The following is a 24,946-nucleotide window of genomic DNA, read 5'->3' on the forward strand; positions in this document are numbered from 1 at the left end:
TCATTATAATGGGGATGTCAGGGAACCTCACCCATTCCCATCCTTCCAAATTCTGCTATTAAGGAAGCAGCTGTCATAAATACAACCCTGTTTTAAAACATAATCCTGACTCTGGTTTACTACGTGCATGTTCTCAATGAGGCACTCAGTGTTATTTAACATGTGGAAATATAGCCCTTCAATCCTTCTGCTTCAGTTTTGTCATCTAAGTTAGAATGAATACTTCCCCACTTCAGGAGACTGTTTTGAAAAACATAGGTGCGGTTTATACAATAATTATGGAACATTCCCTGAGATTAGAATTTTTGGGTATTTTGTTTTTGCAGTGGAGATGGCTAATATTAGTTGCATTTTGTAGACCAGGTAAGCAAAGTTTCCTTTTACAGGTCTGTGACTCCTATCCTACGGAAGTGTATGTACCAAAATCTGCAACCGCACACATCATAGTGGGGAGCTCTAAATTTCGGAGCCGAAGGCGTTTCCCAGCTCTTTCTTACTACTGCAAGGATAACAATGTAAGTGTGAATTTGTAGCTTTGGAGCATTTGCTTATTTTGGTCTAGCTTTCATAATTCTTCTAGTGAGTTTTTACTAAAAATCAGTGCTTAGGTAAGATTTTTTTAAAAGATGTTTAGTGCGGTTTGAACATATTGTCAGTGGGCATGTACTGGAATTACAGTTGGTTCATTAATGGATATTGAATGCAGTCCTTTAAACCCAGCTTCATTTAGCTAACACAAAATATGTTATCCCTGCAGCACAAGAAGGTGGAGCGGTACAAGAGGCCAGAGAGACCTGAGGAGACTAAATGAGATGTAGAGAGATGCAGGGCAGTAGCAGGCAGCCTGGCAGGTGTCCAGGAGGGGATGAGTGCCACCTTCTCCTCCCTGTTGCCACATGCTCTCAGCGCTGACAGCAACTGCCTTGCTCGTTTGTAACCGCTGGGGGAAAAAAAAACCCTGTACCTAGACTATTTGTACTTCTGTTTCTGGCAGCTGAGGTAAAGGAATCCCTTGGATGGAGGGACCTCGTGCACACTGCGTGTGTTTTCACATTTGTGTCCCGGACCTCTAGGGACTAGCTTAGCACAGCTCTCAGTGCCAGTTATGATGATGTCCCATCTGTATTCTCAAAGGATCTGTGTGTGTAATATCTCCTCCTGTTTCAGTCTCAGACTGGCAACTGCATGGCGAGGTTTTTCCTAGCAGTGCTGGGAAATAGCCAAGATTTCCCAAGGGACAGAGCTGCTGTGGGATTACAGGGCATCTTTTGAGTTTGCCATACAGGGTGGGAATGATTTCCACTAGGTGTCACAAGCAGGAAGCATAAACTACAATCTCCAAAGAAATCTTTTCTTTCAGTGGCCCCTATCCTAGGCTTAAGCTTCAAAAGGAAGGAATGAAACAGTACCTTGACTCCTTTACCCCTTATTGCAGCAGAATTCTGCTTCAGTAAAGATCTGTGGATTTCATTACAAAACAGAAGGATATGAAGACTTAAACAGTAAATACCATCTTTGCATAAACTGCCAAAATTTTCAACACTGAGTACTTCTCATAGTCATCTTAAGTCCAAATACAGGTATTTAGCATTCAAAACACTTTGACATTTTCAAATCTCAACAAAAGAAAAGGTCTCAGGGATCAGCTAAGTACCAATATATAGTGGTTCAGTTTGGATGAGTTTCATGATTTCAGCCTAGATGTTTTCCATATTGTGGCTGGAATTCAGGTTAAGGTTAGGGTTCATGTTCAGACCACCGGGGGCTGAAGTAATGTGTTCACTTGTGTATCCTGTGAGGCTTAAAGGGCTAGGAAGAGGGTTGAAAACATTGGAAGAAATGCCTCTTTGTTAGTTGAGAGGTTGGCATGAGCTGCCAGGTAACAGACTAATGGCTAGGAGTGGAGTAAGAATTTGGATCGGAAGGCATCGAACAACCATGGTGACAGCAGGATGGGAAGGGGTCTGTTGCTGGCAGTGGGGACTGGTGCTACTCATCAAGTCTTTCACCATTCCTGCCCAGAATTTGCCTCTTTGATCCTTACAAATTCAATGATGTTGTGACATCTTACTCCGGGTCTTTCAGGGTCTCTGTGGATATACCAAGATCATACTCTGGAACCATCTGTTCAGCCTGTGCAATAGCAAAACCTACCCTGACATCTAGTCTTGCTCTTGAACATACCCAGGGGTTCCTATAGACGCATGTACTCACCTAAGCAATTGGCCAGGGCCAGCAGAAGGATCTCTTCCATGGAGATCGTTGGTTTTGATTCCTGCTTGTGACATCTAGTGGGTCAGCAGGTCAGCTTTGCAGTGCCGGCAGTGTAGCTATTTCATAGCCTGGGGCTAAACATGATCTTAACCCTAAGCTTAACGTTGACAGACAAGCCATTCTCTTATACTGGCGCCAGCACATATCTTAGCCTTTTGGGCCTTCAGGATGATACGATCAAGAGCTCCAGCCCCTGCTTTCCTAAAGCCTAACCTTAATCCACAACGCTAACTTTAGCCTTAACTTTAGCCCTACGATCCATATCTACCTCAGATATGGTACATCATAGGTGAGAGAGAAATGTCTTTCCTCTATTAAAATGACAAGTTGTTGACGTAGTCATATACACCCTTTTTGCTTCATGCAAAGTAGCTATAAGCATATATCGAATCACTGAAGTGTGCACTGATCAGCAGGCAAAACTGTAGATAAAAATCTATTGGCAAAATCTATTAAGGTCTAAACAGGCTCTGACACAATTCATGGTCTCTGTATTAAAGATCCAAATTTTACTAACTACTGATATTTCAAAGACTTGGCTGAAAATGAGCATGTTCCTTCTCACAGTTATAAATAATCTACAGGGCAGTCTGCTTAGGTCATGGCCTTCAGCAGACAGATTCTCTTCATGCACATGGTCAGTGCTTAGATAGGTCTGAAAAAAGCACATGTATTAGCCCCCTGCCCTCTACAAATCTTTCCATTCCCTGCCAAGCAATGATTGGGAAATAAATCCTCCCTGCTCCCTGTTTCACAGTCTGCTCCTTCTTTCCCAGTTTGTGCTGGGGGTCTGATCCTGATGGGTTTCAGGAGAAACTCTCTTGCCTTCGGCAGTAGCACTGATTGTACTCCAGGAGACAGGCTGCCTGACCCACTTCCCAAGCAGTAAGGTCTTCTCCAGAGGCAGTGCTAAAAATACACCACAATCAGTGATCTGGCTGCATTTTTGTTTCTTGTACTCATGGTGACTCAGGCTCCTTAGTAAAACCCATAGTGGTGCAAGCTGGGTGTAACTCCACAGCACTGTCATCAAGTGTGACGCTGAGGCGTGGACGACCGTGCGAAAGGCTCCATGTTGTATCATATGTTCATATGCTGCATCAGTGTCCTTGTGACTGCAGTTTTGTTCTCTTTACACTCTCTAGATACTACCTTTCAGGAGTTATTTCATGTTAGGGAAATATACTATTTTAAAATAGCTCTGTAGACTGGATTCAAGACTAGACCTGGGCCAATGGGGTTTTATTGTTTTAATATTTTCTTGCCTTTGTAAAAATGGTTATTGTTTATTAGTATGTAGTGAATTTTTATCACTTTGCTCTTCCCATGTAACTGTACACCTATGGTGAACAACTCATGATCTGGTTTTTTAAATGCTTCGGGATGGTAAGTCATTTTTGCTTAGTAATTACGTTGATTTTTTGTTTGTCTGTTTTTCTGCAGGCCTCCATATGTAGGAGCAGCCAACCTTTATCTGGCTTCAGTGCTCGATGCCTTGAAGATGAACTGATGCTCCAGGCCATTAGAAAAACAAATCCAGAAAGTGATTTCTTATATGTTGTTGACACTCGGCCCAAAGTGAGTATGTTAAATTTCTTGCACATACTCAGCAAGACTGAACCCAGGCTGAATTCACCAGGGAAGATTCACAACCCAGATGACAGTGACCATAATTCTGGTCTCTGCTGCATCTGTGTAAATCCACATGTAAATCTGGATTTATCAGAGGAATCTTAACTAGGAATCTTGCCCATGTTTCATCTCTTAAAGATTTTTTTTCTTTACATTGAGCCTTTCTCTTTTTTGTTCTTAACAGATGTTGATACAGAAAAATAAATAATAACTTAGAGTAGTAACTGTTAGGTTATGTGATAGAAGGCTGGTCTCCACACACACAAAAGAGCCAACAGTAACTACATTACTGATGAGGCTAGTGAAAAAACAATTCCCATTATCAACCGTATTTTCAGTTGTTTGTAATTCTGCAAACCTCTACCTTCTTGTTCTAAAATTTTCGAAGTAAGATCTATCCTGCAGGTGGGAAAATTTTAACAACATGAATGTGAGGCTAAGGAAAATACATTTACTCAGGTTACAAAAATTCAGGAGAACTTTCCTTTGACTATCTCTAGCACTGTTGTGTTTTAGAGGCAGAATCTGAAACACAGTAAATAGTGATTGCAGATGCCATTTTTCCACAATTGACTAAAATCTTTGGCCAACATAAAAGCTTTAGAAAAATTATGGTGTGAAGGTACTCAACAAAGATGTAGAAGAGGTTTGAAGCTAATAAAGATTGTGTTCAAATTTGTCATGCAAGCAAATTTAGGCCAAGGTGACAAGGAGTGGGCTTACAGTTTCAGTGCCTGGAAGCGAGAGTAGGGATATGCTCTGTCTTACGCTATCAGTAATGTCCCTTCTGAAGGTAATGCAGCAGGTGAAGGAAATGAAACCTAAAGGGTAGAATCTCCACAAAATCCCTGGTGCAGATCTCTGATGAGCTGCAGGGGAGAAAGGGAAAACTGATTGTGAAGAAGTGAAGAGAAAGAACAAGAAAGCTGTTTTGACATCCTGCGATGGGCGCAGAGCTGTGGGAGAGAGAGGCTGGAGGGGCAAGCGGACTAAAACTGCGCACCATGAGGAAGGAAGTGAAGAAGGACAAATTGGACAGAGATTTGGGGTGGAGGTAGGAGACTGCTGAGGCAAACAGCCAGCAAAGAGGAACCCATCTGGTTGGCTGTTGATTGACTGAAGACCTGGGGGCTGGCGGGAAAATAGTGAGTGCTTGCAGCTGCTGTAGGAATCAGCAGTCAGAAGATTAGGGCTGTGGGATACCTCATTGCACTTTTTAATTTGGTGAATAGTTTGACCTTCATTTCCCTCCTTCCTGTTGGGGAAATAAGGATGGTCCTACTTTACTCATAGTTCTGAAGAAAGTTAATATGTGGGGACCATTATAATAGTGATGAGCAGTAGGGAAGGACTGGTGTGACTGTGTTCACAGCAGGCTGTGGATAGTAAGTACTGATGGGACTGCCCAAATAATGCTTGTTTAACAGTTTTTGGTATATGATAATAGTTACAGTGTAACATTCCTTGGCTGATGATATTGGTACCCCCCTCTCTAATTAAGGAAGATTCTCAATGGGGGGATTTATCACTAAAGACTTGCTGATTTGGCTGCTAATGATGTTTTGCAAGATAACAAAAGGGAGCTCTGATCCTGTAAGAATAATATGACTTTGCTGAAACATCTCATGTGTGGAGTGAAAAAAGCCAGTAGTTTAAATGGAGAGAGTGAATCAGCGCAGTCAGTCCTGAATGACTGCGTGTTTCCAGCAATGCTGGCTCCTTCAGGAGCTGCTCAGGAGATAAAGACTTGTTGTTTTCATTGAACTTCTCTGGAAGCAAAGTTTTGCTGTGAAGAAATCTGTATACCCAGATTCCTAGTTATTTGTGCCTGCACTAAGGGAATGGATCAATTTACTAAAGCTTCTGTGATTCCAGGTGCTGAATACAGTCTCATTGCTATTCTGCAGTTCCTAAAGCACATACAAATCCAGAGCATGTAGGAACTGATATGTTTTAGTGCAAGCTGTTCCTGGCATTCCTCAGGAGGCCTTTAACAAATGCAAAAGTACGGTATCAAGCTGGTGCAAGGTTTTTTGTTGCTCTTGGAAGTTAAAACCTACCTGCCTCTTTTCTCATCAGAACTGGTTCCTTGCAAAAACTCTGAATATTGATAGCCCCTTGAATTCTACGTTCCCAAGTGCTTTTTGTATGCTATCCATCTTGTGCTTGACAATCTTCAATACAAAGGACTTGGCTGAGGAGCTAAGCTTTGTTTCCACTTCATTTAAATATACCAGGATGAGCATATGCAGAGCTTTTACTTTGGTGACTGTCTTTCTCCATTTTCTCCTTACTCTATGTGTTTACAGAAGAAACTAATGTAAACTTACTTGCTGCATGTGAATAAAACAAATTATTTCTATAGCTCTACAAAAAGAAACTACTAAGTTATCCACCTCACTAAAGAAGGTCCCATGAAAAGTCTGGTGAGGTTTGTTCTCTTAGAGATTGTACTTTCATCTCCACTGAGATTAAGCTAGGGCAGGCACAATTTTGAGAGATTTAGGACAACTACTTTAAGAGCAACAGATGGAATTTGATAGGTGATGTGGAAAACTTGTTAGTAAATATTGTGGCAGCTGCAAAGTTTGGCAATTGACGATATTTAAAATAAATGAGTGTCAGAAAGCCTTGTAAATTTAGCCTATTATTTATTTACTTTTAAAGAGAGCTACTTCAGATTGGCCTTTAGTAAAGAAGGATTTCTATGATAAAATTGCTGTATTACAGAGGAAGTTTATAGCATTTACAGTATTGATGTTAGGTCAGTTAAGGGCTAGATTCTTTTCATTTAGGGTTTCAGGATTTGGTGGTAACTTAGAAATATGCATACAGATTTCCCCTCCCCCCCCAAAGCTATATGTTATTACAGAGAGAGTGCTTCATTTTGTTTATATTAGAACACTGACATCTACTTCAAAAGAGAAAGAGTAGAATTCAACAGATAATTTATATCCTTCTAGCAAGTCATACTGAGGACTCTGTCCTTAAAGGACATGCTGTTCACAGGCTATATCATTTTTTATTGTTCATTGATAGTCAAAGATTAGCAGACAACTGGTTGATTGGAAAATTTTCTGCCTGTACTTTTTCCTTAATTGCATACTGCAAGTTAGCAGTTCTACACAGGCTTTGAGTAAATTAAAAAAGTATGGTCCCTTCTGTTGTACAATGAAGTTCATGCAACGTTGCCATTAGTAATGATGGTCCACAACTGCAACTAGGTATTCCTATTGCTAAGTTGGACTCATCGCAATGGACGTTTTAGAAATAACAACACTGTGAAGATGAAAAAAGACTATTTCACGTTTCCAAATTGGGCAGAAAATATGAATTAAAAGCAGTCTCATTCGTCTGTTTCTTTATGTATCTAAAAGGAAATTATAATGGTGTAAAAAGTTTATAGTTTTCATCTTTTTCCTTTTAAAGTTAAGAGCTCAAACTTGATCCACGTCAACCTATTTTGACTTATGATATAAAAAAGCCAGACTCCTTGTACATCTTAGTTGGAGATGTGTTGGCAGCAGAAAATCCTGCTTAATTGTCCACTTTCAGTTCCAAATTAAAATTGAATAGTGAGGATATGTGTGCTTGGGGTGGAGACAGCAAGAGCCTGTATACACCATGATACCATTACTTGAGTACGGAAGTATATTATTGTGGATTTCAGAAGTGATCACTGAAGAAGCAAATCAGCAGTACTTCCTGCAAGTTTAGGAAATAAACTGGAAATGGTATTACCTCCCTAGTCTCTTATCCCCTAGACAAAATATAAGAGAGAGCTCATTTTGATTTTTCATGAAAGTTGGTTCTCATTGCATGCAGACCAGTCTTTTTTTGTCAGATGGATCCCTCATATGGTTGCACCAAAAGCTGTTAGTGCACTTCAGTCCTGATATGCAATATCCATTGCTATTTTAATCTTAGATCTTTCCTGAGCAGAGGCTATTAGCTGTGCCTAGAGGCATGGAAGTTTTGTAAAGCAGACTTTTCTGTTACATCTGGAGCCGTGATATTTATTTTGAAGTTCAAAGGCTTTCCAGCCTTATAGAGTGTATTTCATATAAAGCAGCAACTTCATTCAAAAAGACAATTCTACCGGACAGTGAGATTCTGCTTTAGAAAATCAAAAAAATAGATAGGATAATAAAGGAAAAGTACTTAATTGATTTATATCAGCTTTAGTTTTCAGTCTGGAGATCAGAATCTGGCATAACATGCTTGGCAGTTCATTCGCTTTTCTTCCCAGAATCTCAGAAGGGAGAAATAAACATAAAAATCCCTTAATTTTACACTCAGGAGAACTGAGGTAAAGAAGCATTTAGGGACTTTCCCAGGATGGGAAGCATGTAACAGACTCAAAGACAAAGTCCCAGCTTCCAGCTCATTGTATTTTTTTGCTGAAGCACAGCAAAATATTTCATAGGGCTGCACTGCAGATGAAAATATTTGTGGTCATTTTGTCAGTTCAGATCTTTTGTGGTCTCATGCAAGTGGAGCCAAGCTACTGCAGAACTAGGGAGAAACCGCTGTGACATTGTTCCAAGCTTCAAAGAAGTGTGCTATATCAACTTTTTGATAATTTTAGGAGCAAAACACATAATTTGGGGAAGGATGTACAATGTACATTATACTACAGAAACAGTGGCATGGCAGATAAGACACTGCCATCTTCTGGATGTGTTCTGCTAGTAAATATAATGCTGATTGAAAATAAAATCAGATTAGCCTTTTAATAACAAATAACCTTTATGTTCTTGCAGCAGAGCCTAGAGGAAGATCCCTACATACACTGTGTTGTGTCCATCTTCACTGATGAAGTTAGCTCTCAAAGCGGGTGAACAGAGATCAGAGCCTTAGCAACCCAGCATGCTGCAACAAACTGCAAACACAGCCCCAATTCCTGCCTAACTAGTTTTGTTGACACTGTGATAAATGCTTCCTATTTATGCTTGATTTAAATCACTCTGCTTTATTGCTGTAGACCTTTAGCTGAGCTTTATTTTGAAAAGAATCTGTTCACTGTTATTTTTCATCTAGTTTTTCTAATTTTTCAGCTCAATGCGATGGCAAACAGAGCAGCAGGAAAGGGATATGAAAATGAAGACAACTATTCTAACATCAAGTTTCAGTTCATAGGCATTGAGAACATCCATGTCATGAGAAGCAGTCTGCAAAAAATGCTTGAAGGTAATACTTTTTACTGAAAAACAGAGAAAAGACTTGATTCTTGTGTCATACAAATCAAAGTAACTTCTCTGAAATCAGCAGTAGTGAAAATTGGTATGAAAATAGAACTTGTATCTCCCTGCTGGCTAATGGAACTTGTGCAATGGACCATCATTGCAAAACATGATGTTTTCCTGATTGCACAAACACCTTGTTTCATGAGTGAAATCCAGATACCATTTACTTTAATGGCAGACATCTTAAGACTTCTCTACACCTTACTGTTACTTTTTTTCCCTCCTTCTTCTTTTGTGGCTTACAGTTTGATGGTATCATGAAAAAAATGACTTATGACTTATATCTGACTTGAATACTAGTGGAAAATACAAGATTTTTTTTTAAGCTCTAAAAACATATATATATATATTTTTCTATTTGGTCAATAAAGAAGTCATGCATTTTAGACTCTAAATTTTAATAGAAACCTGTTTATGCTCTGTATAGAGCATGTCATATCAAGTGTATTTGCAAAATTCACAGTCAATGGGTGTAACCATTCAGAAACTTCATAGTTCCTGGACATAAATAGTGATTATTTTATAAATATTGAGCAGTGTATAAACTAGTGCATCCAGACTGCCACTTAATATTTGGATTACATTACTGTTTAGAGGCCTTCTGGGAAAAGGATAATAAAAAATCCTTGACCCCAAATTTGTTGATTTTTAACAAGCAAATAGTAAAAAGTGCTCCCTCTGCTCCCCACAGTCCCAGTGTTTACTTCATGTGTATCATCAGCAGAAGACAAAAAAAAAAAGTCTTTCACCTCCTGGATCAGCTTGATCTAGCTATTCTTGCTTGGATGGTCTGGCCACACTCTTTTAGTCTTCATCCATCTCACATTATCTGTATGCAAATGTGAGTTTTAGATCAAAGAGGGGCTTACCTCTCACTGGAGAGTTGTGCTCAGTTTTCAGATAAGAGCAATTTATGAAAACCAGAAGTAAATCATGACACAGGTAAACCATTGCTCCTCCTGCCCTGCAAAGATGAACCATCAGGAGAGGAGGCCTTTCGGCACTGCCTGCTCCCGCAGGGAGTGCTGCCAGTATCACTGTCTTTCTGTGAGGTCCAGCATCTCTGCTGAGATACTTCCCGGGGGGATAGCCAAGGGGGAGACAGGCACAGGAACATACCTTCTCCTGTCATCCTTGGCCACAGACATTTCCAAGGTTGTCTGGGAGGCTTTTGTGGTCCCTGGTCAGCAAACATGCTCGAGTGGAGGAGAAGGGCTCTAGGGCACTGCTCTATTCATTACAAATGAACGTGCACATAACCCTACCTGGCACTTCAGGTTAACTCAACATCTTCAAGGCAATTTGTCTTATTTTTAGTATGCTACTCTTTTCATGGCGTATTCTTGTTTAGCTCCTTGATCTAAGGGATCTCAGGCTGGAAAATAAGAAGATTTTTAGTTAACTGCAAAGTCTTGTTTGGCCAGAAGAGAAGCCAGGTGAATAAACCTGTCCTTTTATTTATTTAGTTCGAGTCCATCAAAGTTAAGATAGTAAACAACCAGCCTGGCTGTATGGGACAGTGCTGTGGACTGTTTTAGAGCCAAAAGTTCATCAGACAGGCCCATGACCCAAACTGATATGTAACGAAATACTTTCTAATACCTTTAACACTTCATGCTGCTTGAGAACACAACATCTTAGCATCTATTTTTAAATGAACCACAGGTTGAAAAAGCCTGTTTTTTTTTTTTTCATAGATTTTATATTTACGATGTTGAAATCACATATTTAGAAACCTGACTGATAAGATTAGCATCAGAGAAGTGAAGTCTGTGATTTCAAATATCGAATTGCATCTTATGTATTCCAGTTTATGAGCAGGGTTTTCCTCATGTAAGATATTGCACAGTTTTTCTGTTTTCCCATTTATAGTAGTGTCCCTTTATCTGCTTCTTTTGTGGCCTTTACAATTATGTATTACCTGACCTGTGCATACAGAGGGTACCTGAATCAAAAGGTCTGCAGAAGACACTAATAACACACATTTAATATGCCTTTAAGTTTTCATCAAGGGCTATTTAAATATATCTAGATGAATCTCTAACATAAAACATTACATTACAAACATTATAAAACATGTCTGCTGATCATGATATGTTGTGAGGTGTTACAGGGCACACAATCTTTAAAGAGATAAAGGGGGCTGATTATAAGTGATTTGAGTTTAATGTGTGCTGTATTGTTGCTTTGAAACATACAGCATGGAAAAGAAGATATAAGGCCATAATAGGCCTGACTTGTGACAGGAATACAGCAAAGGTAATTTTATGCAATTTTTAGAATTAAGATGATGTGCAGGTCAGATGATTTTTTTTTTCCCTATGGAAAACTGCAGCTTATTTTCAGTATACAATCTTAAATAACTTTCAACACTAAGGAAAGTTGAACAAAAATTGAGGATACAGTTTTCCACTGGAAAATGCACTCTTGTTAGGAATGCATTGATTTCAGTTAAATTTCTTCAGGAAAAAGTTGAAGTAATTAAATTATAGTTGTAATAATGTCAAGAATTTATTTATTAAAAGAATCTCTGTTTTCAGCCTCATAATTTTACTAATTTTAATTTTGATAATTTTATTTATACTAACTTTAACATGTATTTACTTGTTTAATATGTTGATTTTTTTTTTAGCAAACTCTAGTGTTATAAAATGACTAAATCTGTAGGATGATGGATAGTATTTTGTTCAGAATTTGTGTTCTCCAAAAAATGTTGATATTTCACTTTACTCTGGAACAAAAATATGTATCAAAGTGCTGGAATTTCCTTCTGGAAAGAAATTGTTTGACAGTTGTCCCTGCTGCCTCATATTGCTCTTAGTAGAAAATTGAATTGTTTAAAAAAAAAAAAGGGGGAAAGAAAAGGTGGATATGATGATACTTGTCATAATTTTGATCTTGTGCACAAGGTCCTCAAAATAATATTTAATCTCAGAGGGAAATTTTGGACAATGACTTTTCTCAGTCCAGATGCAAGATGCAGGTGCTGAGTGACCCTGTTGTTCTGGCATTTGCGTTGGGGTGAGCTCTGTCTTATTTCCGGGGCAGCCCAGCCCAGACCCTGTCTGCTGTGCATTGAGACGATGACCCCGCGTGCTCTCTGTCTGTATTTAACAGCAAGTAAGAGCTTCTCCTCCCCTCGCACGGGGAGCGTTAGCTGCTGATGTAAGAGCAGCCCTCTGATCCTTGGACTTCAGTGCTAGACCAGGCAGAAGGAGAGCTGCAGGCCTGGCCCACAGGTGTGATGTCCTCCTCTTCCTGCAGCCATGCTGCCAGTGGTGGGAATCGATCCCGCCAGTGCATCAAGTCCCCTCCTGGCACTTCGGCTGCAGGAAGAGAAAGTTGCCAGCAAGAGCTCTGTTTCCTCCTCCCCTGCTGGGGAAGCACTGCTGTATTTCTGCGAGCTCTGCCCAGGGACTCCTTGGTTTTCCTGTGCGCTTTGCCCCCAGAACAGGTGCGGGAGGTGATACTTTTCCAAGATTTTGGTACCTTTTATGCTGAAATGGAAAGGTGTTTCCCTGAGGACCTGAATTCAGAACTAAACTCAGCATTAAGGTCCCCATTGGTAGCCAAAATCCTTTGAAATGTATGGTGTATGCCTTTAATTTAGGACGGTCTGAACTTTGCTCAGTGCAGTGGTAGGTAAATATTGATTCTAATTTGGTAGTGGGAATGAGCAAAGCACTATTTCAGCTTTACCTTGGACTTTTGTAAACAGAGACAGCAGCTTCAGCTGAATTCAGCTACTAATTGGTCATGCTGCCATCTGCACAGGCACATTAATCACGTGAAAGGCTGTTTGCTTTCACTGCTGCTATCTATGCATTTTTAAAAATATCTTTCAAAAAATGTTCTAAAGTAAACATCTGGAAGAGGCCTTATGTACCAAGATTGCAAGATTTTATATGGACGCATTAGGCTGTTTTGCCTCTGAATTAAAAGGAGTCAAGACAGTTAGATACATTCAGATGTGGTATAAACTCTGAATTTGGCTTGCAAAAGTAAATTCTGGTCACATCGGAGGAAATGGAAGTTTTGGCCCTGGTCATAATGGATCAAAAATTTAATTCAGTCTTTTAAAAGATTTCCAGAGGATAAGAGTCCTAGTGAGACATTATTAACTCACAAATACACTGATTCAGTAAAAAAGATGAAATTTTTCATTGTATTCCTTGAATGAGCTTAGTATGAGATTAGTATCTTTAAGACAAGTGTCATTCCACATAGATCAAAAGAAATGCATGATCTATTTCTGTGGTGAATTTAGTATGTCACTCTTGAAAATGCTAACACCAAATATTACTGGGTATTTATTTTTTTTCTGCTAGAATGAGATCATCTGAATCAGATTTTGATTGCCTTTTTTTCTTTTGATGTCACAAACGCTGGAATACTAAAGGAGAAATAGGCACTCAGTGTTGTAAAAACTGGGAGAATTTTTTTTTAACATGGTATAAAGTAAGTTTTCAACAAAATATTTTCTTGATGCAGTATGACTTTTCCTTACCATCCCAGTGTTTTCTGACTGTGTATGAAGTTTTTATGAATGTTTCAGTTAGGGAGGGAGAACTGTTGAGAGGAATGCTTTACCTGAAGTACCATTATCTGTGGTAATGCTAAGGCTGGACTTGGTGGTCTGGCTCTTACAATGCTTACCAGATTCAGCTTCTTCAACAAATCTGTTAGCACACAGGAGGCTGAGGCATGATTTAGGTGCTTGTCTGCCTGCCCACCTGCAGAAATGTGTATTCTCTTTGATTCCAAGTCCTAATTATTAAATAGAAAATCCCCTTTCTCAAGGCTTTGAAAACTTGGCTCCCTACACAATTATGGAAAACCTGTGCTGCACAGAAGAAAGTACTGGTAAACTGTTTGCAACAGGCTTTGTAACAAGGTTTTCTTTTTAAATGAAATTTCCATACTGGGTGAAGTTGACTCAGCCCTGTTTCCAAAATGTGCATTTCTTTGAGTGTTAGAGTTATATTGTCAAGTAGCCATTCTTTTGAAAAGATGGGTGCTCTACACAGAAGAACTCTGAACAGATAACTCTTAGGCTGAACAGTCAGGGAAAGCTTCAGAAGTTTAAATTACTGTGCATTTAAGATGTATCTTATTTTGCAGTTTGTGAACTGAAGTCGCCTTCTATGAGTGACTTTCTGTGGGGCCTAGAAAATTCTGGCTGGCTGAAGCATATCAAAGCCATTATGGATGCTGGCATTTTTATTGCAAAGGTAAAGTATATAAAATGAAAAACAAAAACTTGGACTAACCAGATACAGAAAGTGAGAACCAAATTCTCTGCTTGTGGGTAATCTTGGTTATCTTCAATGAAGTTGGATCAGAAAAAAATTATGTCTTGTAATGCGTAATATAAGAGGACTTTGGTGTTACCATGTGGATGTTTTGCTAATAAGTTAAAAAAATTGTGTTCTTTTGCACTGAGGACCTTAAATTTACTAAAGCTATCCTGTATCTTGTTATGCCTTGTATTTGAAGTTCCTACTTTACTCCCCAGCAGGGATTATCAGTGTTTCTGTCCCTATTTCCCTCACCTCCCCTGTTGTTTGGCCATTCCCTTTGTTGAAGGTTACTGTTCTGAAACTACTTCTTCACATGATAATTCTAATGCAGGAATACTAGCTATTGTATTATCCCCTGGGTTATTTAGTGACTCAGCTAAATTCACTTCCTAAACCAGCTCCTGTGTATTACCAAGGCCAAAATCTAGAGTAGCTTCTGTTGTTACATACTTGATAAATGTTTCAGAAAACAGTTGGCTCTGATATGAAATTCTCTCTCCTAATCCCATCCAAAATAATGCAGATATTTATCATCTGCTAATGGTGATTTTAATTTTAGTAGCCCCTTCCTTTAACCTGTGCTGTCTTTTAGTCATTCAGTTCATATTTTTAAGATTATTATTACAACTTCTAGGCTATTTTATTCACATGACCTGCTATACATGAATATAAGGATAATACTGAGAAGGGAAATTCATGAAATAACTGTGCTTGTGTCACTTTCTTGCTTTGCTTCTTCCTGCTCAGCAGGCAACTGCCATTTCTTATCTGAACACCCACTGCAGGCTAAATACATGTTAATATTTCTCCTAGGTTTCATTAGCTTACAGAAATCAAATCATTTAACCCTAGCTCTTGCCAACTCTCCCCCAGTAGCTAGTCTTAAAATAATGTCCAAAAACATTTATTCCTTTTGTCCATATGCTTGCATGCTTCCTCAGACATTCATTTTGACCCGTTTTTATTTGTACAGTTCCCAGTTCTCAGCTATTGGTCTTCTGCCCACAAGGGTTCTATTTTGGTAAAATTTACTTCTCTCTTGAGATAAGCACAGCTCATTTATTATTACTCCCTGTTCCTTTTTAAGCCCAAACTTAACCTAAACATTTATTTTTCTAAGCAGTGTCTTTGCTAACCTATTTTTTTCTCTACTTTCTAACTTCTCTTTAGAAATGACAAAGGCCAAAAATCCTAGGTTAAAAAAACAAAACAAAAAACCCCCCCTCAAGTTCCAAAAATAATGCAACACCAGATTCTGGAGAACTCAATAAGTATGATCCCTTCTTTGTATGTATCCCCTGGATTGTGTATATAAAACGGGATTCTCCCTACCCAGTCATTTACATTAAAGATTTACATAAAGATCTTGCTTATTAGATATGGACCACAGGCTTCCCCTCAAGTCTTTAGAGGTACATTTTCAATGGACAATGAATGAAGTATAGCATAACAATATCCAAGCTAGCTCTGGCAGCAGAAGCAGACTATTAACATTACTATGGGAAACTCGGGAAACTGAAAGCACTATGCAACAGGACTGTTCTGGTGCTGGTATGTGAGTTAAAGCAGATTCAGATACACCTATACGCACTATGTAGCCATTCATTCTGGCAGTAGTACAAAATGTACTTTAATTACTCTGAGCTGCTTGGTCTGGATCTCCATGTATACAGTAGGCTTCTTAAAATGATAATTGGTATAGCCATTTTCCAGATAACTATATCAGTATATTTTGGGGATATATTTGCCTCCAAGTTTCACAAGAGCTAAGCACCTAACATTTTTCAATATGTTTATACTCTTAGTGTACCTAAGAGGTAGGGGAGTATGATTATCACACTTCACAAATGAGATCTTATAAGCTAGTTCTACAAAACAATGTTTATATGCTATATTCATAAGTGAAACTTAGGCACCCAAATGCCTCCTTGAAGTCTGCCAATCCAACATTTAGGTCTCACCAGTGTTCACCAAACCTTTGTAGATGCTGAAATCCAGATCATTCACTTTCTTGAAAAGCAATGCAACCCCAAGTTTAAAGGGTTTTTTTTTCCCCTTCTCTCCTTCCCCTGGCCCAAAGGGATATTCAATTATTCCATGCAGGCAGAACAGCTTCAGTAAGAGATACTGAAAGTAACTCAAAACCAGAATAGCTGATGACTTGGCAGTTAGAAATGTTGCTTGAGTCAGGATTCACCACCTTTAGTAGAAGAAACAATTGAAACAGATTCCCACATCCTCCCGTGAGGGATAAAAAAAACCAACCCCCCCCCCCCCCACACACACACACACTTTTCTTCACTGTGAGGGTGGCTGAACACTGGAACAGGCTGTCCAGGAAGGCTGTGGAGTCTCCATCCTTTGAGATACTCGAGAGCCATCTGGGCATGGTTCTGGTCTAGATGACTCTGCCTGAGCAGGGGGTTTAGATGAGATGATCTCCAGAGGTGCTGTCCAACCCCAATCGTTCTGTGAGTCTGTGATTCTGTATTGGAGCAAAAAAGGGTGATGTTGCCACCACCATATTGCGTGGAAACCTATGAGATTAAGCCCTCACAAATGAGAATGAATAATGCTCAACATCAATCAGGAAGTCGACAGCAGAACAACAACAAAAAAATCCAAAAATAAACAAACAAACAGGGATTCCCCATTCTCAGCTCAACTTACTACCCTATATGTTGCTCTGTCTCACTTTTTCCTCTTACCCTTGCCTTTCCCCTGCTTGTGATACCTCTGCCTTTTTCTGTATTCTTAGGCTGTGGCTGAGGAAGGTGTGAGTGTGCTTGTTCACTGCTCTGATGGCTGGGATAGGACAGCCCAGGTTTGCTCGGTAGCGAGCCTTCTATTGGATCCATATTACAGAACTATGAAGGGATTCATGGTAAGCAGGCTCTGTTTTACAGAGCAAATAAAAGTTTTATGACATCATTTAAGGGAATGTTAAAATGAGTATCTTTGTTTCTAAGGGAAAATAAACTTTCCATATATATATTTTATATATATATATATTTTTTAAACTAGGAGGGAAGGTTATCCAAGTTACAGTCTCAGCGAAGTTTTGGGTGTCAGAAGTGTGTGCTCCCCCCGGTGTTAGATTGGAGTGAGCAGCCATGTTTGCAGCATCCTTTTGCTAGCAAATCAGCTCTAGTAAAGCATCCAGGGATGATAACCAAGTTAATGGTCACACCTGAAAAAGAGGTTTGGAATGTTTTTAGAGTCTAGTTTAGAAAATGATGAATGAAGCTTATTTAAATTGTGATGAAATACTGACATCCTGTCTGCATCAACTAAGAATGCTACTTTCTCTTGAGTTGGCAGCACTGTTCACTGCTCGTTAATTTTATGCTTACTCTAAGATCTAACTGGGATTCAAATACTGCTTGTTTATATCATTCTTCCTCTTGCTTTTCTGCTTATTCTAAAAATTAAGTGGGATTCCAATACTGCTTGCTGACATCATTCTTCTGCCTGCTCTAATGTGTCAGCTCTGCTCACAACTGCTCCACAACACTGAATGCAATGTTCTCATTTTAGGTGTTAATTGAAAAAGATTGGGTTTCCTTTGGTCACAAATTTAACCACAGGTAAGGCTGTGCTAAGGCTTTTCTACATTTTTTTTTTTCATGTAGTCAGTATCTGCAGCCATTTCAATTTTACTATACCTGCTGCCTTTGAAAGCATATCAATAAGGCGCTCTCAGAATATCTTCACAAGCTTTTCTCTGACTATATCCTTTAGCTGCCTGGAAAAACCAAGTGAAATATTTTCATATCAGTCTTTCTGCCTCTTATATGCACTGATGATACCGAGCACTTACATTTGCTATTAGCATTGGCATGTGAGAGAAAAGTAGTATGTGGCTTGCAAAATCTCTTTGCAATCCAACAGACCTTTCAGTAATGCCAAGACTTTCTACATAAGCTGCAGTTCAAAAAGTGTGCATCTTCCAGGACAATATTTAACTTAAGGTGTGTCTGTGAGTTATCTAGAATACACTTGTCCTATCGTGCTCTGTTCTAAAGAAAACAATAGCTTTTGTTCAGAAACTTCAGGTAAAGGGAAACAGAAAACAATTTATTTGGACAAGTTATTTTGTGCATCAATAACATAAATGCTATCTTTGTAACGAAAGTATTTTAAGACTTTTTTATATAAACATGGATATATATCCACATTTTCTTCATTTCCTTTACATCACTGTAAAAATAAAAATGCAGGTTTTATACTGAAGCTTCATATTGCTGGATCTGAATATAGATTTATGTTCTGGCAAAAAACTCAACAACAACAAACTCCCCTACCTTTTGGAAAATGTGTGCAGCTCCACAACTCTTGTGAAATTCCACCAGGAATTACTGCCAAATGTCTATTACTATCAGTGGTGAAAGGTAATATGAAATGTAATCACCATTGATAACTGTGGTTTTCATTGCAATATTCTTATATTCTTTGTTGCATAATAATAGTAGAATTAGAAATTTCAATTAGATGTTTATGATTTCCGCTCTTTTGGCAAATATATATACATATTTTGTATATATACACACATATATATACTGGACATGCAGAACAATCAATTGAAAATGCTTCCTACTATTAGACAGACTTACAGAATATTTTTTACTTATGTGTTTTATATTTTCAGGCTCCTGTTCTTTAAGGTAACCTATGGCAAGTGGTTTCAACAGACTTTCCTGTATACACAGAAAGTTTCATGTTCACTTGACAAATACAATAGGGTGTAAAAATTTCCCACTTTATAGAAGTTTCACCAAGAGAGGGCAACTTTAAACTGTTTTCTGCCAAGGTTATTCTGTTCCTCTCCTGCTCAGTTTTCTGTTTTTTAGCAATGGTCTGACTTTGAAAGAATGTCTAAGATAGCTTGTTTAAAGCCATTACAGTCATTCTTACAATGACTTCTGTTACTGTGGCATAACTTTATATTAATAGCATTACTACATGGCTATGCAGCAGCCAGCTGTTATTAGCTATAAGGCAACAAGATGTTTGTAAGAAGTTTTCTTGTTATTAAATTCTGGCTTCATTCTACTCTGTGGATAGAGACTTTCAGTCTTGCTCGATTTTTGTGAGTAAAAATAAACCAGTAATTGAGATTTTAGAAATTAATATCTATGATATAACTTGTACACTGAAGTAAGTTTTTCTTTTTCATTAGCATTATACAGTTTTCCTAGAGGATTTTAGGTTATAATTGAATGTATCTTGTCTTGTTTTAGGTATGGCAACCTAGATGGAGATCCAAAGGAGATATCTCCTGTTATTGACCAGTTCATCGAGTGTGTTTGGCAGCTAATGGAACAGTTTCCTTGTGCCTTTGAATTCAATGAAAGATTCCTGATCCATGTACAACATCATATCTATTCTTGCCAGTTTGGTAATTTCCTGTGTAACAGCCAGAAGGAGCGACAAGAGCTTAAGTACGACAACTTTTCTTTAATAGCATATTTAAGTGTGAGGTCTGTGGGTGTTACTGTAGTGAAGATTGAGATGTTTGCCAGTTTACAGATATGCTTTTGTAAGGCACAAGGTGCAGTGTAGAATTCTCAGCCACCTTCTTCTGGTGACACAGATTAATACCAAAAAAGTTGATGCTCCTCGATGTGGCACAGCTGTGAGTATAATCCACAGTGTGTGAATGATGAATTAATGAAAACTGACAAGAGCATTAAATCTTTAGCCAAGTGACCCTAGCATTATTAGAGTATCAACATTATGTAAGGCAAACTGTCAATGTACAACTAAAAAGGGAAAGATGATATAACCCTAGTTAAGTTCTCAGTTTGAGGGTCATGGCTGTCCCATTTGCTTCCCAGCCAACACTTCAGTCCTGTCCTCTCAGATACTTTCTTACGAACAGCCTTTTTGTATGATAACCCTCCACAGGGCTGAGACAGCAGACTCTCCTGCTGTTTGCCTGACTGCTTTTATACCTTTTACTAGGTATTTAGAAAACTGAGGTGTTCTGCAGTAGGTTCCAGACCTTCCCAAAAGCACTTATGTATTAATTTACCTCTCCTCACTCCCAGACAGGGACAATAATATAATTCCTGGCAGAGCGGTTGTTCACATTCTGCTCCTTGTATCTGCTCCCTGGGGCTCTGGTTCCTCAGTTATGTCCTGAGACTCCCTGCTTTTCTCTTGATCATGGCAGCAGTAGGGATAAGAGGAAAGTGACAGTTACTGTTTGCTGTTGCCATTGGTTCCTCTCACTGCTCAAATGCAGAGCAGCCTCACTGCCACAGTCCATCTTTTTTGCCTATACTTATAACTTAAGTGTAATCATATTAAAAAAGCATAAAGCTGATTGCAAATGAGCAGCACAGAGCACTGGAATGTCTCATCCAAGCTCTAACTATACCTGAACTACAGCAGAAATATCTATACACTTTACTTGTATGCAATTTTTCAGAATCCAAGAACGAACATATTCACTGTGGGCCCACTTGTGGAAAAATCGTGCAGATTACCTGAATCCTTTGTACAGATTGGACCACAGTCAAACCCAAGGGACCCTGCGTCCTCAGATAGCTCCATGCATCTTCTTGTACAAGTAGGTAATACCCCTTGCTGATGGAAATTGTAGGATGTGTTAGTACAGAACGTAATGAATCTGTAGTTAAGTATTTCTCATTCTAGAATATAGCTTATACATAGGTGAATTTAGGATCAGACACAACAGGTCAGTTCCCTGCCTGCTAGTAAGTACTCAGCCAACACCTCTGTACCACTCCACAACAGAGTATTAGTCCCAAAAGAAGCTTAAGATTAAAGCTATATTGATAGTTGTGTGTCCTAATTTCCGGTTACTCACTTCTTCCACTGAGAAAAAATGGCTCTTTCAATTCTTTTCTCATCTGTGGCTTCTAAATTTAAAGTTGCTTAAACTTCCCCCATTCAAGACTATTTGGACCAATCGGTGTCAAAAATAAAGGGAGTTTCAAGAAATCATATGGTTTCATTTCAAAAAAAAACAACCAAACAAACAAGTGTTTAATAAAACAAAAAGCACTTCTCTACCTTTCTCTCTATACTTTCTCTACCAAGTTATTATACTTCAAGGTGTACACAGTAAGTGTACTTGATAATTAAGTGTTTTCAAGATTTAACAAAACCTAACAATTTTAGAAATGTTGATATTAATATTCTAACTTGAATAATTGTGCCATTAATCTTAAACTGAAACAGAGCTTGACTAGAAATCCATGAAAACTAAAATTTAAATAGATTAGTTTGTTTTCCTATTGCAAGTAAAAGCACCCCTAAAATGTCAACAAATATCCTAAATGACAGACTGAATTATTTCATGTCTGCTGTTCCAAGTCACACCTAGTTTAAAATAATTTTAAAATAAGTCATTAATTGTATGCTTTAGTACAGTGGGATTTACAGAAGACAGTATTGATATTGCAGATTCTCCCTTGGATGAATAATCCCGTTGATTTTAACTGAATTATTTGAGTGAGTAAGGATTTCCAAGCATGAGCTGTCTGATGATAAACTTAAGGGGGGGATGTGACTTAAATAGCATAGGATTGGCAGTGGAGTAATAAGCCACCAAGGAGCACACAGACTCTCCTAAAATATCTCCATCAGCTACTTGGCTAGACAGCTGCACCCTGAAGGTAGGTCTATCTGTTACTTAACCTGTTTGATGAACTGTTTACATACCCAAAAAGTGAGGTTCTGGCCACATACTGGGAGGAAAACAGAAGACGGGAAAATCAACAGAACAAGCTACGGACCTGCAGTTTGAGTCCTTTTCTCCTGAAAATGAAAAATCTACTTAACTGTTTATCTAAGAGTTTGTCAGCTAATTCTATATGAAGAGAAAAATGGACCCCTTTGCCCAGAAACAAAAAGAACAACTTCTCAACATATATGTTTCTCCCAATTTCCACAGGCCTGTGTTTTCTTTTGCTACAGGCTACTACTTTCAATAAATTGCAGTTCAGTCTGCAGCAGCTGAGGATCACTTACCAACAAAGGCTTCTCCATTAGAACCATATGCTAAATCCTAAATTTTGAAAGGCGCTTGAATACATCCCTTTTTAAGGGAACTCGTTAACCGCCCCCCCCTTTTTTTTCCTTAAGCATCTCTCACTTCAGAGAGATGGAAGCATATATTTATGTACTTTTCTGAAATAAGATCTTTGGTCTGCTGGTGAATGTTAGCCTCATTCACCAACTTCACTGGCAGTTGTATTGTTTGGCAAACCTCAACAGAAAGTGCTACAGTTACAAACAGAAAGAAGAAATAATAAAATGATTTTCCACCACTTAAGTGAATCAGGTCCACTGTGGACCACTGGCAAAACTGCCTGTGACCTGAAATAAGCATGGAGAAAGTGTGGATTTAATAGTTACAACACCACTGCTTTTTAGGTTATCAACAGGACATAACACTAACATTTTCATATAGGCTGCTAACAAAAAAACCTTCCTAGTTTGTTTTTAGACACACAATTCATTTCATGTTTAAAATATCAATGTAAATTTTAAGAGAACAGGGCACCATACTTTTTTCCCCTATAAAGAAGGGTTAAAAATCAGGATTAAAAAGAAACCCCAAACCCTCTGATAAGTAGCTTCCCCCACTCCCCCAGACAAAAACAAGCATACAGCATTTCAAGATCAGTTTTGTGGGAACTAAGGCAATTATTTAGAACTAGGAATACAAAAAACTGGCTTTAACCTCAGCTACTGTATAGCTACCTTTGCTGTGCGGCACACGCACTGTAGAAAAAAAATAAACATAGGAAGAATCTGCATTATTCTTTGAGGATACATGTAGTTCTTCTGACAGGCTATACCATTTTTCTTGATAGTTAATGTCTTGAATCATTAAAAGCCTGAATCACTGAATCATCCACAGCTATGTGACTAAATCAAAGGTACAATGATCTTTCTTTCTATTACATATTCGAATTGGTTCAAGCTGTGTAATGTCTACAGATTTAAATCTTCAGGACTAACCCAGCACAAATGAACTATGAATCTTACCAAATTTCAGTGAACTTGTAGAACTTTTGCGTACTCCAATGACAGGCAACTGGGCAGGTGACCATTTAGGATAGCACCTCTGAAGAATGTGTGTATTTAAGTCCTCTGATGCCACATCACCATTGCTGACCTTTCCACCACTTCCAGGTTCTGGAGCGGTATGTACAACCGCTTTGAAAAGGGGATGCATCCACGACAGTCAGTTACTGATTATCTGATGGCAGTGAAGGAAGAAACTCAGCAGCTGGAAGAAGAACTGGAGGTCTTAGGAGAGGTAATACTTGATCTCAAAGTGCCAAGCTTCACAGCTGAAGTGAAACTAAACCCAGCTCCAAATACTGCACAATCCCCCATGTGCTACATCATTTTCTGTTACGAGGATGTCTGGCCATCATTCTTGTTCTCACGTACTGGGAATGTTTTGCTTTTGGCATCTGTAAGACACAAAGGTGGATTTTTTTTTTTAAATTTAAGAATAAAATTTCACCTTGATGTTGGTGCAAAAGTACTACTCTTGAAAGAAGTTTTGTATCCTTCTGTAACTCATTCAGCACCATTTTGTGACAGAATTCTGTACTTCTTATACCCTACAGACATTAACAGTCAAGTAGGCAGTTTTAAAGGATGACAGTTGGGCTGGACTCTGAACTTAGTTTTTATATATTTTTTTTAAATAGGGCAAAAACACATAATAGGAGAACTGGGCTCTAAATATATGCCTGTAATATATACTTTTTCCTTTATTTCAGAGATTGGCAAGTCTTCAGAAAGTGCAATTAAATGATAATGAAGTCAAGAGTAAGCAACAAGATCAAAACAAAGAGTTAGGGCGCTCTACTTCTAACATTAGCTTGGCTAACACTCCCCAGGAGTATAACAACAATCTGAAATCATTCCCATCCCGGAGCCCTTCACAGGGGGATGAAGAAGATTCAGCCCTAATTTTGACACAGGACAACCTGAAAAGCTCTGATCCCGACCTCTCAGCTAACAGCGATCAGGAGTCAGGTGTGGAGGACTTAAGCTGCAGGTCCCCAAGCAGTGGTGGCTGCTTGCCAAGTGAAGACAGTGGCAAGGATTCAGATGAAGCTGTATTTCTGACAATCTGAAATACCTTCATAGCAGCAAGGATCCAGATGCAGATAAAGCTGTGTGTTTCACAGTCTCAAATGACATTTTTTCCATCAGACAGAGAATGGAAATGGTCTGTGGCCTAAAGAAATTAATAACCCAAAGAAAGGGAACTGTACAATTGTGTAAGTAAAGATCTAAGCAAAGCAAGCCATTATTAGTTGTAAGACAGAATGCTAAAGAACAGTACTCTCTGCTGTTACAAATATTTAAGCCATTGTGGTGTTTAACTGCACATTATTCCTCAATTTGTACATTTATTTCCATAATTTATTGTACAAAATAATAGTTCTCCAAAGATGTGAAATTCCAAAGTACTCTGTTATACATACGAGCAAA

General features: G+C 38.6%; 1 protein-coding gene and 1 long non-coding RNA gene across 2 annotated transcripts in view; one reads left to right on the forward strand and one right to left on the reverse strand.

Annotated features, from left to right (window-relative positions):
- MTMR7 (myotubularin related protein 7) overlaps window positions 1-24,591 on the forward strand; it is a 49,228-nt gene extending 24,637 nt beyond the window's left edge. Inside the window, exons 5-14 of the mRNA XM_067298012.1 lie at window positions 387-515; window positions 3,718-3,852; window positions 8,964-9,096; window positions 14,274-14,383; window positions 17,211-17,336; window positions 17,990-18,039; window positions 19,693-19,893; window positions 20,886-21,026; window positions 23,624-23,750; window positions 24,226-24,591. Of these exons, the coding sequence (XP_067154113.1) occupies window positions 387-515; window positions 3,718-3,852; window positions 8,964-9,096; window positions 14,274-14,383; window positions 17,211-17,336; window positions 17,990-18,039; window positions 19,693-19,893; window positions 20,886-21,026; window positions 23,624-23,750; window positions 24,226-24,585 (1,512 nt within the window). The 3' untranslated portion in view covers window positions 24,586-24,591. The remainder of the gene's footprint in view (window positions 1-386; window positions 516-3,717; window positions 3,853-8,963; window positions 9,097-14,273; window positions 14,384-17,210; window positions 17,337-17,989; window positions 18,040-19,692; window positions 19,894-20,885; window positions 21,027-23,623; window positions 23,751-24,225) is intronic.
- Window positions 16,736-22,455, reverse strand: LOC136992264 (uncharacterized). Its single transcript, XR_010884426.1, has 3 exons — window positions 22,145-22,455; window positions 20,944-21,043; window positions 16,736-16,937 (listed from the first exon to the last, which is right to left on the reverse strand). It is a non-coding gene; the product is annotated as an uncharacterized lncRNA (long non-coding RNA).
- Window positions 24,592-24,946: the final 355 nt, after the last annotated feature.

Source organism: Apteryx mantelli, chromosome 5 (genome assembly GCF_036417845.1).
Source record: "Apteryx mantelli isolate bAptMan1 chromosome 5, bAptMan1.hap1, whole genome shotgun sequence".
In the NCBI taxonomy this organism is placed as follows: Eukaryota; Metazoa; Chordata; class Aves; order Apterygiformes; family Apterygidae; genus Apteryx; species Apteryx mantelli.